Source organism: Tiliqua scincoides, chromosome 1 (genome assembly GCF_035046505.1).
Source record: "Tiliqua scincoides isolate rTilSci1 chromosome 1, rTilSci1.hap2, whole genome shotgun sequence".
Taxonomy (NCBI): domain Eukaryota; kingdom Metazoa; phylum Chordata; class Lepidosauria; order Squamata; family Scincidae; genus Tiliqua; species Tiliqua scincoides.
Window position 1 is genome coordinate 107,684,017 of NC_089821.1, and position 17,100 is coordinate 107,701,116.

Below are 17,100 nucleotides of genomic sequence, written 5' to 3' on the forward strand. Positions count from 1 at the left end.
CAACATTCGCTTTGGCTAAAGGAGAGCTCCTGATTCTAGTCAGCCTGACTTTTTTCCACCAAACATGCTGAACACTTGTTAAGGCTGGAATAGCACAAAGTAGGCAGATAGCCACGCCTGGAGATACACTGGGCACAATCCTAACCAGGTCTACTCGGAAGTAAGTCCTATTTTGTTCAAAGGGGCTTACTCTTGGGAAAGTGTGGTTAGGCTTGCAGCCACTGTCTTCTAAATACTTAAGCAATTTTGACAAATGCTTCCCTTTTCTGGAAGCTACATTGGAGCAACCAGGAACATAGAGTTCTAAGAACGTGAACTACAATCTTTCTAGAGACTAGGAAAATAATGTGTGGGTTGTGTAATGTATGAAGCGCAATATATCTGATGTCAAACAGGGGAAGAGGAAAATTAAGGAAGAAACTCATTGATACAGAACAAGTATAGTAGGGGGGAAAAAGAAACCACAACCACCACAATTCAAAATGCTCTCTGGTGATACAAACCATGTTAGGAGAAAAGAATATATAACAAAGAACAAACAGCACTACAGAGTTCAACTCTTCATTGGTGCAATAGTGATGATTCTGATTCTAAACCATTATTGCAATTAATTTTCTTCTGAGAGAAACTGCCTTGGACTATTTTGGTTGCATTGCCAGTATATTTAATGGTTGTGAAGTATTAGAAACAGAGGCGCAGAGCATGCATTAGATCAGGGGTGTCAAACTTAAGGCCTGGGGGCCTGATGTGGCCCCCAGAAGCTTTTTATCCAGCCCTCAGGCTCTCAGCTGCTGAGCAGTGCTGAGGTGTTACTGCTGAAACAGCAGCCCACATGAAAATTGGGCTCTCCCATATCTTGAAATATAATCCAGATTTGCATATTTTCTCTTCTGTCATTTGCAGTTAATGAGAACAAAGTGCTGATTTCTGGCCATCAGCTGCTTAATGATGTCACTTTCTGGTTAATGACTTCATTTCCGGCCCTCAGCAGGTGTCCTGAATGCTAACTTCGGCCCTCTGTATGAAATGAGTTTGACACCCCTGCATGAGATCTAGAAGAACAGGAAACATACCACTGATTTCACGTTTAGAAAAAGAAATATCTACAGTATTTGCAAAATAGATATTTGCCAAATGTCTTTTTCCTAATACAATAATCCTTTGTCCTCCGCGATTGTAACAAGCAAAGGACTCCAGGAAACTGAAAATCCTAAAAGAGTATATTCTAAAGACAAGCAGCGAGATTTGCTAAATTCAGAGTCAAGAGGGCCACGTCACGCATCATACAACAACGTTGGGCACTGGAAGCAGAGTGAGTTCGGGCAATCACATCTGCCTTTCCTGTAATTTGCTTCATCCCCGCTGCTAAAGTGGGTTGCCGAATGTATGATGTATTCACTTTTTACAGAGCTTGCTTTGTAACCACTTTGAGTGGCAGTGGGCTTCCTGTCATTCATTCCCTCACATTACATAAGCTTTCTAGCTGTGACCAGTCTTGCCTAGGCAGTAATTACAAGCAACCAAAACCATGCAAAAAAGTTGTATCACCACAAATTGCTAGGTTCACAATGGGATTTTCCCCCCTGTCTTACAAGTACAATGTTCTTCCCCAACATTCAATAGCCAGCTCACAATATAAAGGAATTCAGCTGTTCAGAAGATGTAAATGATTCATTGGGTCCTTCCTAGTTAAGCAAACCACAAAGTTAGATGCTCTTTTTCCACCACTCAACAGGTAGGCATGAGTGCTGGGGGGGACTGGACCCAAAGCCCCCTTATTTCAGCATTCTGTCTTGAGCAACAGCTAGCCAGCTACTATCCCCAACCAACGAGTACAGAAAAATGATGGCCATAGCAAGAATTCTATTATTGTATTGTGCTAATGAGACCATGTACTGATCTTCTATAAAACACCCTGTTGTTAAGCCAGAACATTCAGATTAAGCCCTAAGGCAGTCAGATGCCTGCTCTTGATCCCAACATCCACAGCACTCTGATACCTCCTCTAGTTGGACATTGGCAGCATCTTTAATTCACTTCATCTGAATACATGGTTTGCAAGCACTCACTTTTACTGATTTGAAAGTTGTCTTCTTACACTCCATTTCCAAGCTCATTTTGATGTTGGCAAACTCTGGTTCTCAAAAGCTTAAAAAAAACAAACATAAAATAAGCAAAACTCTTGCATAATGCTCAGCCTGCACCACATTTTCAGCTTTGTCCATGGATTTGCCATGGATAGTGAGAAGTCTGCAGTGTAAGAAGTAGTGAAAAGTCTACAAAGATGTGTGGACAGGATGGGACGCTATATCAATCTCCTAAAATCTTTATTGGCTCAGGGCCCAACCTTAACCAACTTGCCAGCACTGATGCAGCCACAGTGCAGCCCTGAGGTAACGGAATATATGTTTCCGTACCTTGAGGATGCCTCCATGACTGCACCCCCACTCCAGGATGTAGCACATTGGCGCAGCTGCATCAGCATACGAAAGTTGGATAGGATTGGGTCCCAAGTCAGGATATTCAAATACAAAGTTTGAATTAGAGTTTGAGAACCTTCTAATGCCCCTTTTCTACTGTGGGTAGACAAAGAAGCAAGCTCCAGTTGCCTAGTGATGGAAGTCTTGTATAACCCTCCGTTCTCAAGGCTATCACTGTTTTTTCATTGTCTGGAAAAAGATTCTTACACCCAACAGAGACAAGGTAGGATTGAAGGAAAGCAGATGATGGGGAAGGGTAGCAATGAATTGGATGGAAGGACAATTGACATCACAGCCTGTGCTGAATTTGTAGACCAGGACCTGTTCAAAGATCTCCACACTGCCCAAAGATATTGGCTTGGCAAGTGTCCTTGGGTGTACTGATAGACACAGACTTTCTGACTATGAAAATAAGGCAGAAGGATTAGACTAGGCATGTCAAACGTAAGGCCCAGGGGCTGGATATGGCTCGTGGAAGCTTTTTATCCTGCCTTCAGGTTTTCAGCTGCTAAACTGTACTGAGGTGTTAACTACTGAAAGGGCAGCCAACATGAAAAATGGTCTCTCCCATATCTTGAAATATGATCAAGATCTGTGTATTTTATCTTCTTTCATTTGCAGCTAATGGATTCCTGAGAAAAAGTGCTTATCTTTGGTCATGACCTGCTTAATGACATCACTTCCTGCCTAATGACATCACTTCTGGCCCTCAGCAGGCACCATGAATGCTATTTGGCCTTCTGTATGAAATGAGTTTGACACCCCCCAGATTAGAACATAATTTGATAGGAGACAGATAGTACCTTATTCTGAAGTGTGAAGTTCTTAGGTTTTGGCAAATCCAGGGCTATGGCTGAACATGTGGTGACAACTCTGACAAGACTATCACCTATTTTCCATCTTGAGGGGCCTAGAGCTTACCAAAAATCATAGTGATCCTTTGTCCCCTCAGTGGAAATGGGCAAAATTTGGGAAAAAACTTTCAAATCATGTCTCAGAACATGAGTGAGTGCTTGCAGACTGCCTATTAAAGAACCAAAATTAAAGATGCTGCCAACACCAAACCAGAGAAAGTAACTGAATGCTGTTTTGTTTCTGGAACAAGTACAGGCCTCTGACTGCTGTAGGGCTTAACTTGACTTAATTACTAAAAATGTCACAGGAGATTGATGAAAGCCCCCTCCCCCCTACACAACTCTAGTACTGTTGCTGCAGGCCAGTGTTTCTCAAACTGTGGGTCGGGACCCACTAGGTGGGTTGCGAGCCAATTTGAGGTGGGTCCCCATTCATTTTAATATTTTATTTTTAATATATTAGACTTGATGCTACCATGTATGTGACTGCATTTGGGGAGATCTGTACTTTTAACAGGCTACTATGTATATGCTTTTAATGTGATAGTTAATGGGGCTTACTCCTGGCACTGATGTTGCTAAGGGGGTGCGGGGAGTGCGGGCCGCACCGGGTGACGCGCTGGGGGGGTGACGTGCCCTGGGGGGAGGATGCGCTAACATCATGGGGTTAGGAGCTACAGCATCATGCCATACACCATTGGATACGGAATTGCCAATGGAGTGCAGTGCAAAAGACAAACTTGAAATCGCTCCTTTTGTTCAAAAGTTACGGCCAAAAAACCAGAAGGAAAAATGCATGGAGCCCTATGGAAAGTGAAAGTGAGCCGTAGCTCGCATTTACTCGCAAATAGGTGTACTTGCCATAGTCCGTTGGAAAGGGCAGGCTGAGAGGAATCCAACAACATGTGAATGGACCCGATCCAATGAATGTAGCCCCCCCAAAACACCCAAGAATCTCCCCCTCCCAACTGCAAGTCTGAGCCTGAAATGAAGCCACATGGTCGCGTTTACTCGCAAGCAGGCGGACTTGCATTAGTCGAGGCAGGCTGAGAGGCTCCAAGGACATCAGAATGGTCCTGATCCAATGAATGCAGCCCCCCCAAAACACAGAGAAGGAGGTCCCCCCTCCCAGCTGCGAGTCCATGGAGCCCTATGGAAAGTGAAGCAGCCTTATGTTGCGTTTACTCATGAGTAGGCAGACGTGCCTTGGCTGGTGTTCAGGCCACGCAAAGGGGAATGTGAGGACACTGGAATGGTCCTGATCCATGGAGCTGGAGTGCAACAAATGCTCCAGAAGGCAGCCTCCCCCCCCCCCGACTTAAAAGGACAAAAAGTGGCTTGAATTGGTCAGGGGAAGTTTTCTATTTTGCACTTGTAAAGCCAGGTGGGTCTTTATCTTGATATGCCTGAAATAGAAGAACTTTAAACTGGGCACTGGGGAGGGCTGGAAATCTCACTGATTCTTTTTGGGGGGTTGTTATTGCAGGCAGACTACAGAGTAAGCTCCATTGACCACTGTGGGACTTACTTCTGAGTAGACATGCATAGGATTGGGCTCACAGGCTGCAATCCTACCCACACTTTCCTGTGAGTAAGCCCCATTGATCACTATGGGACTTACTTCAGAGTAGACATGCATAGGATTAGGCTCACAGGCTGCAATCCTACCCACAATTTCCTGAGAATAAGCCCCATTGACCACAATAGGACTTACTTCAGAGTAGATGCACTTGGTGGAACAGGACTGCCTCCCCCTTATGTAATTATTTCTTTTTTTAAATTTAATTATTTATAATTATTTATTTTAATTTGCTTGATGAAGTCACTTCTGGCCATGACATCACTTCCAATGGGTCCTGGACAGACTGTCATTCTAAAAAGTGAGTCTCATTTCTAAAAGTTTGAGAACTGCTGCAATAAGGTGTTAGTAAGTTGACACAGGGGTGTGTGTGTGAGAGACTCTACAAGTTTTCAAAATCACTAAAATCAGAGTTTGGAGGAATAATACCATCATGTTATATATCAATCAACGCGTAATTTCATGCAGAATGCAATGAAACAATCCACATTGAAATATCTGTGTTATAACAAAAGGTACAGCCAAAAAACCAGTGGGGGCAGGGCAATGGTACATCACCACGCCCACCACCTGGGGCGTTGCCCCGCCCACTGCATGGGGTGACGCGCAGGCCTCCTGCACCGGGTGACACGAATCCTAGTGATGCCACTGACTCCTGGGTAAGTGTAGGTAGGATTGCAGCCTAGGATTGTTAAAATTTTTCCTGCTTGATGATGTTGCTTCCGGTCATGACATCACTTCCGGTGGGTCCTGACAAGATTCTCATTCTAAAAAGTGGGTCTCAGTGCTAAATGTGTGAGCACCACTGGTTGGCAACCTTCAGTCTCGAAAGACTATGGTATAAGCCTATAGCACCCAGTATTCCCCCATCCAAGTACTAACCAGGCCTGACCCTGCTTAGCTTCCAAGATCAGACGAGATTGGGCATGTGCAGGGTAACAGTTGTTGTCTGCTATAGGCAAATTCAGGGATCTGAGTCATAAGTGAGAAGACTTGGAAAAGACTATGAGACGTGCAAGGCTGGCACCTATTTTCCCTCTCTAGGGACCTATTGCTTGCCAAAACTTGTACTGGTTCATCCCTTGAATGATACTTATGATCAAGATGCATATTGGTGGACATGCAGCAGCACAGGAGCAGGGCTTCCTGGCATACCCTCAGCCTTCCGATGTTTTCTTCTATACCAGAGTTGGCAACATTCCTCTACATAGGGGCCAGACACTGGGTCCATCAATAGTTAAAGTGAATGTGTGTTTGATATACATGTGCTAACCTCCCGATTAGCCCACAGAGCTAGGAAAAGAGATAGACATGGCCCAGAGAGACACATGCCCAGTGGAAAAACAATGCTCAAAGGAAGCTTCTGCCCTTGGTAAGCCTGTAAGCCTTACAGAGATAGAATTACAAACGAGAATTCTTTTTAGGACCATTGTGGGCTGGGCAGATAGATCTCTGGGCTGGATGATTTCTTCCTGTGGACAGTAGGTTGCTTACCCCTGTTCTACACACTAAAAGTTGTGCCTGCATAGGGCTATGGTTATTGTGCAATATTCCTTCCTAAAGAGTCTTTTTTGAAGGAGAGGAAAACCTTTGTCAGTTCCAAACATGCCAAGATTGCTCTCCCTTGTCATCAGCAAAGAGTATTTAGTTTAGAGGCAAGTTGTGTGAACGTGCCATTTAGAGACACAAAGGGCCTGCTCAGCCTGTATTTCCTGAAACCTGTTGTGCAGTTATTGGCAGCAAGTCTCCTTTCCTTCCCCCAAACCAAAGCAGAGTTCAGGAACTTCTTTTTGATTTGACCATAGCTTATATGAAATATGGATTCAGCTGATAGGGTCAATCAAAAGGGCAAAATGATTCTGTTCAATTAAAAGTTGTAGTTGCTTTCTCCATTATTATGCTTGTGGTTGTGGGGACCAGTGGAAGTTGGTGTCACAATGGCTGAATTTGACCCCCTTTCCAGCATTATGTGTCTTTTTTAGCCGTGTGGTTTTTATTTTTAACGTGGTACAATTTCATTAGTGTGTGATAAAATGCATTTTTCGAAAGTCCTTTGGGTACATTATAATTAAATATTACTTAATTAGTTAGGTATTATTTAATATTAATATTATTTAACTAATATTAGTTAGTTAAATATTAAATATGTAAATAATTAAATATAATTTTCCTGCTTAGGCTGATCCCTTCATTCCATCTCTGCTGTGAATAATCCAAGATGAAATCTGAATATCAGGTGCTGTTGCCTGAATGAAGGCTAACGGCAAAATTTTAAACACTGCCAAATTGCAAACCAGTATAAATTTAATATGCTTTGACAGGTTTTTAATGTTAAATAGTGCAATGGAGCAGTTTTAATAGGCCTTTCTATTTAAAAGGCAAGAAAATAATTCTGAATAATCTAATGAAGCATGTAAAACCAACCATACATAAAAACCAATGACTCTTCAGAGTTCACTACAGTTTTGGAAAAAATGTCCCCATGCAATATTTGGGTGACTATGCATTGCTTGAAAAAATGCCGTACAGCTCTAATTATTAGGAGTTTGCAGTACATTAATCCACAATTATGTCATACTAAACATAATTCAGGGATTTCACCATACTTGATGACTTTTCCATTTACAGTCATTATTTGCTATCAAGGGAAAAAGGGGTAGAATTAGAGCAGTGCTTTCCCTGTTATAACAGAGCATTGCAATTATTGAAAGAAAGGCTACATAGACGAACCACTTGTTAGCAAGTTGTAAAATGGGTGAAAATGTACTATACACTCTGCACAGGGGAAACTGTTTTCCCCCAAGAAAGTGATGAAAATTACCCCTCTCCCTCACTTCACTGAAACCAGCCAGCAAAACTTTAGCAGAACTTTAGCACTGCTGGGTTTGAAAGTTTTCCGTGACCGTGGGTGGATTTCTCAAATGTTTGTTTGACAGGGTAACCCATGAAGCCTGTAGGCGGTTCTCTCACCACAGTTCTCTCACTGAACATGGAATCATCTAGCAGCTAGCTCAGTCCTTTCATGCACAAGAACAAGGCCTCCTGCAATGATCCCATGGGAGGAAAAATTCAATTCCCAAGATGAGGCAAAACAAAAACGGTTTGATCTGCTAGTTGGAGTTCTTGACAGTCAAAGTTGCTACACAGTTCGGACAAGCATCTCTGAACAGCTGCCAATGTTGTTGAGGAAGTATCATTAATTCTAACAGCTGCTCTTAAAAAGAAATAAGGCAGTCCCAACTGAAACCACCAATCTGTTTAAACACTCAGTCCTACTGATAGGTCTAATTCCTAATTGGAAAAGTCTAGCTAGAATAAAGGATCTAATTATCCTAATTGGTCCTAATTTACAATGCACCATTTACCATCTATAATGCCTGAATCAACAATTTGGAAGGGTTAGGGAGCTGTGCTGCCTGATCTACTGTCCCTTCTGTAGACGTAGTGTTGACTTCATCTGCAATATACCTTCCCTGGATAATTTTTAGCAAGGGATAGTACAAAATGAGGTATTGACAAATTTCACCTTTGGTCTTTTCTTAGTGAAAACCACATGTCGGGGTGGTCAAATTTGGTTAAACATCTGTGTGCTTCAAAAGGAAGGCAGAAGGAAGAGATGCCCAGGCCAGGACCATAATGTCTTACGGAAAGCAGCACTGATCAGAGGCATTTCAGTTTTCATCTTTCGTAACTTTTGTTTTTTGGTTATTGCTTTAGTACACTGGTTCCCAACCTGTAGTCTGTGGACTACAGATGGTCCGTGAGACCCTGAGAAGTAGTCCATGAGGTCTTGGGGAAAAAATTCACCTTTGATCACTTCCAGTATTTTGCCAAGCAAGCAGTCTCCTATGGACCACCAAAGAGGGCAAAGAACAGACTACCCACAACCACTGAAATGTCAACTGTGGCTGTGGGTGGTCCATTCTCCATTCTTTTTAATAGTCCATGGGGGAGTGCTTGGGAGAGGGACTACTAGAGAGGGTGGAGACCACACCATTCACAGTTGCATGTGGTCCATGACAATTCCAATTATTGCCTCAGTGGTCCGCAAGATTTGGAACCATTGCTTTAGTGGTATAAATTATAAAACGCCTTGTGTGGCAAGAAAGATCCTATATAAACATGGAAAACTAGCAAACCAGAGGTACAAGTACCACTGGTGATACTTCAGAGCAGTGGTTCTCTCAGTGGAGATCGCTCCACTTTCACTTTTCAAAGCCTGGGGAGCCCTGCAGACACTCACACAGGGCTCCCTGCACCCCCTGGAGGCTGCAGGAGGCTCTGGTAAGTCTAGTCAAGCCCCTGTAGCCCCTTTAGCGGCCTCTTCCCTGCCCCCACCCCTTAAGGGTGCAGAGGCCAGGGCCTATAGGCTGGGGTGTCATGATGCCTCAGTTTGAAAACCACTGCTTTAGAGTATGGTAAGCGACACTTGGCTCTGTTGCTAGAGGGGCAGCATGACTCAGCCCCACCTGGCCTGACTCCTCCGAAGTGGAACCCATGAGAATGGCAGTGCACTAGTAGCAAGGTGCAACACGGGACAGCAGCTCAGTTCAGGCACAGACTGAGCAAGGGTGCAGTGTGGAGAGTGCAATGTGGAGGAAAGATCAGGAAGTAGCAGCAGCTGCCAGAGCAGCCAGTTTCACCCTAAAGCAGGGGTGCCTAAACCCCGGCCCTGGGGCCACTTGCAGCCCTCAAGGCCTCTCAATGCAGCCCTCAGGGAGCCCCCAGTCTCCAATGAGCCTCTGGCCCTCTGGAGGTTTGTTGGAGCACACACTGGCCCGATGCAACTGCTCTCAGCATGAGGGTGACTGTTTGACCTCTTGTGTGAGCTGTGGGATGAGGGCTCCCTCTACTGCTTGCTGTTTCACATCTGTGATGCAGTAGCGGCAGCAAAGGAAAGGCCAGCCTTGTTTTGTGCAAGGCTTTTTATAGGCCTTGAGCTATTGTAAGACCTTAATTCATTCATATAAGTTCATCTTTAATATATTCATTTATGTAAACTTATGCAAATTTATTCAAATTTTAAATGTAAATTAATTCCTTTCCCCCCCCGGCCCCCGACATAGTGTCAGAGAGATAATGCAGCCCTCCTGCCAAAAACTGTGGACACCCCTGCCCTATAGGGATAACTATTGGGCAAGGTGCCGACATCTGCATGTAGCAGCCAACTCTGATGGTAGCAACTTGCAAGGCAGTCCTTGCAAAAACAGCACTTCCAATCTGGCACTTGAAAAAAAGGAAACAAAAAGGTTGAAATGACTTTCTTTCTAGACCAGCGGTTCTCAACCTGGTGGGTTGCGACCTTGTCCCTTTAAGGGGTGGGGAAGGGGGAGGCAGCAATGCGATCCTGAAGGTGGCATCGCTAAGGGGGACAAGGAGGGTGCTTTTACTTTACGTGGGCAGAAGCCAGGAGTAGGAGGTGTGGGGAGTCCTGCGCAGCCCTCTACAGAGCTTCCCAAGTGTTAGAATATTGAGAAACAGTGAGGGAAAACCACCTTTTGCAAACTGGAAGTGGTCTGCGTGTGCTGTTTCTCAACATTCTTACATGCGGGGAACCTACACAGGGTTCCCCACACCTCCTGCTCCTTGATTCTGTCCACAGGAAGTAAAGTATCCCCCTTGCCTCCCTTAGTGATGCAATCCTGGGAATAGCAATGCTGCCCTTGCAAATACTTACTTAGGGAGAAACGCTCCCTAAAAGTTTGAGAGCCACTGTTTTAGACCAAGCCTTGTCCACCTCTTCTTCAGGAAGGGCTGCCTCTTAATGGATGGAGTCAGAGAGCTCCAAGAATATGAACTACTTATAGTCAAGGAGAATCTTTTGTTCGCCTGGATTAGACTGTATAAAAGTAGATAGATAGGACCGGATATCAAACACAGCGCAGCAACTCAGTGTTCATGCAATCGGGACAGGCAAAATTTAGAGTTGTACAACTTTGTGGGAAATGGAGGGGGAAAAAAATGTCAGGTGGGACTCTGTGGAAATTGCTGAAATATGCAATCAAGCTGTATGCAACTGGCTGCATATTTTGTCAAAGCTTGCCAGTAAATGTCTACAGCAGCCATTCTCAACCTTTTTTTTGCTTTTTGCTATGGCTCCTTAGGAGCTCTTCTCAGGTTCCAGGGCCTCCCTGTCAAACAAGGCTACAATGCGAACAGATAAACATAGTTTATTACTGAACCCCCAATGTGGCCCCCTTCGGGTGTGCCAGGACTCCCTAAGGGCTTCCTTTGAGAATGGCTGGTCTAGAGGATATTACAAAAACTGTATGAGATAAGACAGCTGTATCAAGGGAATTGCAGAAATACTGATAGCAACTCATTTGCATAATTTGCTAAACCAGACATAACCACATGAATAATTCATCACTTTAGGTTATTTCCCCCCAATCTGAAGGGCGGACAGGGAGTTATGGGGGTCACCAGTGAACAACTGAAGCCAAAACTATTTGGATTCTTTCAGTGTGGGTTGCTGATTGTGCATAAGTGGGTTGACTCACATACAATCAACTGCACATTTAATTGGGAAGATGTACTTGAAGTTCATTATTAAATCACTATTTTTATAAATTTATGAAGTTAATTGTTTAAAAGGCATTGATGCAAGATAACTAAAAAATGTTCTTGATAAAAATTGTTTCTGCAATTAAAAGCGATGTAATTCCGAAGCAATTCTTGCACTGTGCTCTTTTGTGTGGGGTGCATTTATGAAAAAGAGCGACATCAACAGCTCCATCCTATGCCGCTGCTTTCACTACAGAAGCATCAGTAGAGGACTATGCTGCTCTGGTGGAAGTGGCGTCCAGAGCAGAGCCACTCAGCTTTGCTGTGTTTCACTTTGCAACCTCTGAATATCCTTGGTTGTTTGGCCTAGTTAGTCAATGCTATGCCTGTGCCATGGAAGCACAGACAGGGACTTTAACTGAGCGCTACAGGTAGGTATTGCTTAAAGATGAGGATACGTTTTCCAAACCCCATCTTTTGTTGTTATGTGAACAACTGATCTTTGTATTGGTGGTGTTGTCAATAGGAGGCCCCTGAGGCCTCTTCTGGGTTGCACCATGGGCCTCAGAATGGCCTACAGAAGCTACTTCCAGAAGCAAACTGGAAGTAGCTTTCCGATAACTGCACACAGCTTCCGGAGGCTTCTGAAGGCCATTCTGAGGTCCATGGAGGCCTGGCACAACTCAGAAGCCGCCTTTGGGGGGGTCTCCTAATGACAACACAAACACCACCAATACAAAGGTAAAGCGTTTTCAGCTAAACAGTAAACCAACAACAGACCATCATATATGCTGTTCGTTGTTGGTCTGAACATTGCTAAGCAATGTACTGCATACTGCACCAATGCAAGGTGAGGTGATACAGCCTGCAGTTATGCTGGACGCTTTGCTCCATTGCTGATTCACCAAAGGGAATAGTTTATCAGCCCAATTCTACATCAAGTCAGGTATGTGAAAGCTCACTGATATCAATGGGTGCAGGCATGCTTAACTCTACATAGGATCAGGCTGTCAGGCTCCAAACCTGTACATACCTATCTGAGAATAGATCTCACTGAACATAGCAAGACTACTTTCCACACAGACAAATTATATCAGGCTGCAAGTCCCAAAACGTGATAATACACAAAAAAAGGTAGCCAGTCTTGATAAGGTTCTAACAGAAAACTTTAATAAATTAATATGCATGCCCAATAGAATACAAAATGACAATTTAAAACAACAACAAAGCAATCCTCATTCATTCAGTGTTGCCACCTTTAATTCGAATCATACAAAAAGGCATTACTTAAAAGTGGTAGAATATGGACCAAACTATGCGTTACTCTAAGCACATGCTAGCAGCTGCGCGCTTGGTCTTACAACATGGCCAATCCAGACCTGGTCTGAATTGGGATCATGGCAGGGAGAGGCACTTCTTCGCCTCTGCTGCAGTCCTGATTGGGGCCCCCTTGCAAGGAAGTAACACTCCCATGGATACCAATGGGAATTTTTCCTCTCACAAAGGAGGTGTGGGGGCAAAGAGAGATAGGCACATGCTTAAGGTAACACGGAGCTGAACTGTATGCATTTCTGGTAAAAGAAATTTACTCCACAATTTAAAAAAACTTGACAAAATTTAAAATAATCCTGTGAAGTAGGAAAAGAACACTGTCACTGAATTAGCAAGAGGCCTTGTTTCACAGCAATCTGCTTTCCCCTCTGAAATATCAGAAACCGATTACAAAACAGAAAAAGAAATCCACCACAGAGTTACACTGAGAAACAAGCCAAAGCACAATCACAGACTATTCCAGAACACAGATGCTGGGCTGTTCCTGTTGTGTTGGAGAAGCCTCACAAAAGAGAGTACACAGGAGCAGAGCAAATAAGCTTGAATTTCCTGTACCGTAATGAAACACCCAGACAGCTAGTACTGAAAAGTACAGTACATGCTAATCTTTTCCCTATGTTGACTGAATGCAACACAATAAGCATCTTTCATACATTAAAATCTCACATTAGGAATTCAGCTACAAGAGCTGCTCAATTACTTCAGTATTCCTTCATCATCCCTGGATTTTTGTTGCCGTCCATTAAAAACACACCCCCCCACACACCCACGAGCAAGTTCAAAATAAAATATCTTCATTTTTTATAAGCATCTCCACCACAAGTCTCTGGTAACGGATATCGTTCAGGGCGGCCATTGCATCTAGTTCTGGTGCACGCATAAGCGTTGGTCCAAAAACAATGCCCAGATTCTCTGCATTCATGAGATTCTCCTTTTCATGAAGTGTAACCCTGTAACAAGGAAGACCAAAGTTAAAATGTGAGTCATTGGGAGTTGCTATCTTAGTCTTCTCATATACATGGAACTGAGCACTCAAACACACCTATACTACAAATCAATCACAGTTTTGAACAAGTTGGCTTGCACCAACAAACTCTGTGGCCTCTAGGTAAGGCTTCTGTCACAGATTCTGCAAGCCCTCCAACAGAACAATTCCCAGGGTTTAATGCTGGGAATCATGATTATGCCCTGCCTAATTTTGTACAGAAACAGTAGCCATAAGGTGGTGAAGCCACCATGGCGTGCTTTAAAATGTTTTATTTTGAGAAATGCTCTGTCATCATAAACAAGTGCCAAAATAGCAGGCCACACATTTAGCTGTTTGTCAGCATCTGGTCATAGATAAGTAGGTGTTTACTATGAATTACCATGGACAAGTCATTGTTGCTTACCTCAGAGGGCTGTTGGGAGACTGAGGACCCAATTCTATCCAACTTTCCAGCACTGGTGCTACTATAATGTTCCCTTAGCTTGGGGCTGCAAGTGTTCCGTTACCTTGAGGAGGCCTCTGCGTCTGTCCCTCCATCACAGAATGCAGTGCATGCCCCATTGGCACAGCTGCACCGGCACTGGAAAATTGGATAGGATTGGGCCCTAAAACATCCTTATGGGCTCTTTAGAGGAAGGATAAAAGCCCAGAAGTGAGTGAAGCTATGTGCCTTTCTACATATAGAAAGTATGTTCCACATTCTATGATCACCAGACTATAAAATGTAATATAAAACCATGCAAAGCATGCCATCTAAAGATAGAGTACCTACTTATACTTTACGACTTTATGCAGGTTCATTAATGCACACCTCCCTTCCGACAGCTTCTGATTTAACGACACAGCATTCAAACAACTACCTTAAGACACTATAGTTTGCTTCATGACACTTTAACTGCTTCTCTTAGAGACACAAATTCACATTTTTAAATCAGCTTGTGAACAGATTTTAAAAAACCCTGACCTATATTACTGATTTAGAATGGAAAATAAATCCCTTTTAAGGTACTCACAAATGGCTAAATATCCATTGTTAGGAAGTTCATGAATTATAAAAAATTTTTTAAAGTATTTCTCCCTCCCCCCCCCCCCCCAAATCAACTGAGGCTGTACTAGATATCCTTTGTGGAACAAAATCCTTTCAGAGGTCTGTAACAACAGTTAGGAATTGCTAGGTGATGGGCATTGTTCTGAAGTTGTCCAAACTGCAACTTCTATTTATAGTGACTTCAAATATAGTGAGCTGGCTGGCTAACTGAATTTGATAACATGACTCCATGAGCTGTTTCTTTGCTGCAGTACATCTTAGTGAGCATGCCTATAAAAAGGTTAAGCTGCTTTATATGCTGGGTATGTGAAGCAGATAAGGCTGACTTATTGCAGGCATGGTTGTAAGAATATTCAGGATAAGTGCTGTACCAAACCCAACTGTCTTCCAGACTGTTAATGCCAAACCAAAGCCTTCAGCACAAATTCACATAAATGTTCTCTGTAACACCGCTTTTCATATGTTCATATGTTAATCTGCTCATTTAATGCTAAATGTTGTTTATTTTTTTTCATTTGACCTTGACTCTAGGTTGCATCTCGAGTGGCATGAGTCAAGGGAGTTTACGCAATGGTAAGGATGATCTGTTACTTCCTAAGTTACACAGCAAAGTATTTCTTACCTTGCATTTATAGCACCCATGAATACCTCTAAGACATCACCACATACTACAAGTTGGCCCTGGGAAGTACCACACAAAACAACTGGCTCCTTCTACTAACTGCCCAGTAAAGATGGCTATGAGAACAGATTCCTTTCTTCTGGCCCTGCTTACATCAATCACCAGTTGCTTTAAGATCCTTCTCATGTAGAAGTTGTTAAGTACACACATGCATATTGACTTGGTGCTACTCAACTAATGAAATCTTATACCTCTTTAAATGTACCATGAGATACCGTAAGGTTTCACAGTGTGCAGGTGGCAGCAGTTTCAATGCTTCATGAAGTATTTCCAGCTGTTCATCAGGATCTGTGGTTTCTGAAATGAAAACACATGACCATCAAGTGTAAGCAAAAGGCAAATGAGGTCCGACAGCCGAGGTCTTCCCAATTAATTCTAGCCTTGTGTAACACATTTCCACTAGAGTGACACCCACAAGAGGCAAAAATATGACTTTCCTTTCAGCTTCAGTTGGAGAATAAAGACTGGCTTTTGCCATCCTCCTCTTTAAACAGAAATGAAACAAGTGGGAGGAACAGTGGGTGCGACTAATTCAATCTGTTCTAATTGTTGCCAGACAACCATGTACACGGATGAGGTGTAGGACGCATGTCAGGGGAACAGCACCCAGACTTAACTCATGCAGGGTTGTCACCTGGTCTTTGCCAGTGCCCAGGAGCAGACTTACTCTACAGCACTGGTTCCCAACCCGTGGTCCACGAGACCCTGAGAAGTGGTTCAGGAGGTCTCACAAAAAAAAAAAATTGCTTTTGATCACTTCCATTATCTTGCTGAGCAAGCAGTTCCCCGTGGACTACCAGAGAGGGTGGAGAACGGGCTGCCTGCAGCTGGTAGCAAAAGCATCAAACCACAAATCTCTATAAACAATAAATCTCGAATAAATCTTTTCTAATTACAGACAGCCTGTGTTATCTGTGGCCCAGTACCTGCGGATAGATTCAACCGTGGGTCCCTGAACCCCTGGTGCAGGCTGACCTGGAGCCTCTGGTGGCTCTTCTGGAGCCTTCAGAGGCCGCTTGCATTTGCCCGTGCCTCCACGGACTTCAGAATGAAGCCCAGAGTCGTTTAAAGGTGACTTCTGGTTTTCAGTCAAAACAAAAAAAAGTGTTTTTCAGTTTTCAGTGCATGGCCTCTGGGAGCTTCAGAAAAGCCTCTGGACCAACCTGAGCTCAGCTCCAGTCAGGTTGGGGGGGGCGAAAACCATGGGTTTTGAATACCTTGAGTGGGTGAGAAGATCTCAGTGGACCAGAGACTGGCTGTGGGCCGGACAGAGGCTCTCTGTGGGCTGCATCTGGCCCCTGGGCCAGGGTTTGGAGACCCCTGCTCCTCTATAGGAACCAAGTGGAAACAATCCCTGAGGCAACTAGGATGCTTCATCCAGGAGCAGGGAGGACAAAGAGGGAGCAGGCATGCAGGTGCCAAAGGGCCCCTGTTAAAAATCTCCTCCAGAGCTCACTTAACCTCTCTTCCTGCCCTGACCAAAAGCAGCTGTATGGGGATCACCACAGAGCAAAGTGTGAAAGCCATCCTCCCTCTACACTGCAGACCCAATCCTGATACCCCACACACCCCCATGGTTGCTATTAAACTTATAAGAATCATACCCAGTCATCGACAGTATAATGTAACATGA

General features: G+C 43.8%; 1 protein-coding gene across 3 annotated transcripts in view; it reads right to left on the reverse strand.

Annotated features, from left to right (window-relative positions):
- Window positions 1-12,575: 12,575 nt before the first annotated feature.
- The window catches only part of CHN1 (chimerin 1), a 118,100-nt gene continuing 113,575 nt past the window's right edge, over window positions 12,576-17,100 (reverse strand). For all 3 annotated transcript variants that reach the window (XM_066612265.1, XM_066612266.1, XM_066612267.1), the window contains 2 exons: window positions 15,659-15,764; window positions 12,576-13,699 (listed from right to left, as the gene is read on the reverse strand). In XM_066612265.1, the coding sequence (XP_066468362.1) occupies window positions 13,528-13,699; window positions 15,659-15,764 (278 nt within the window). In that variant the 3' untranslated portion in view covers window positions 12,576-13,527. The remainder of the gene's footprint in view (window positions 13,700-15,658; window positions 15,765-17,100) is intronic.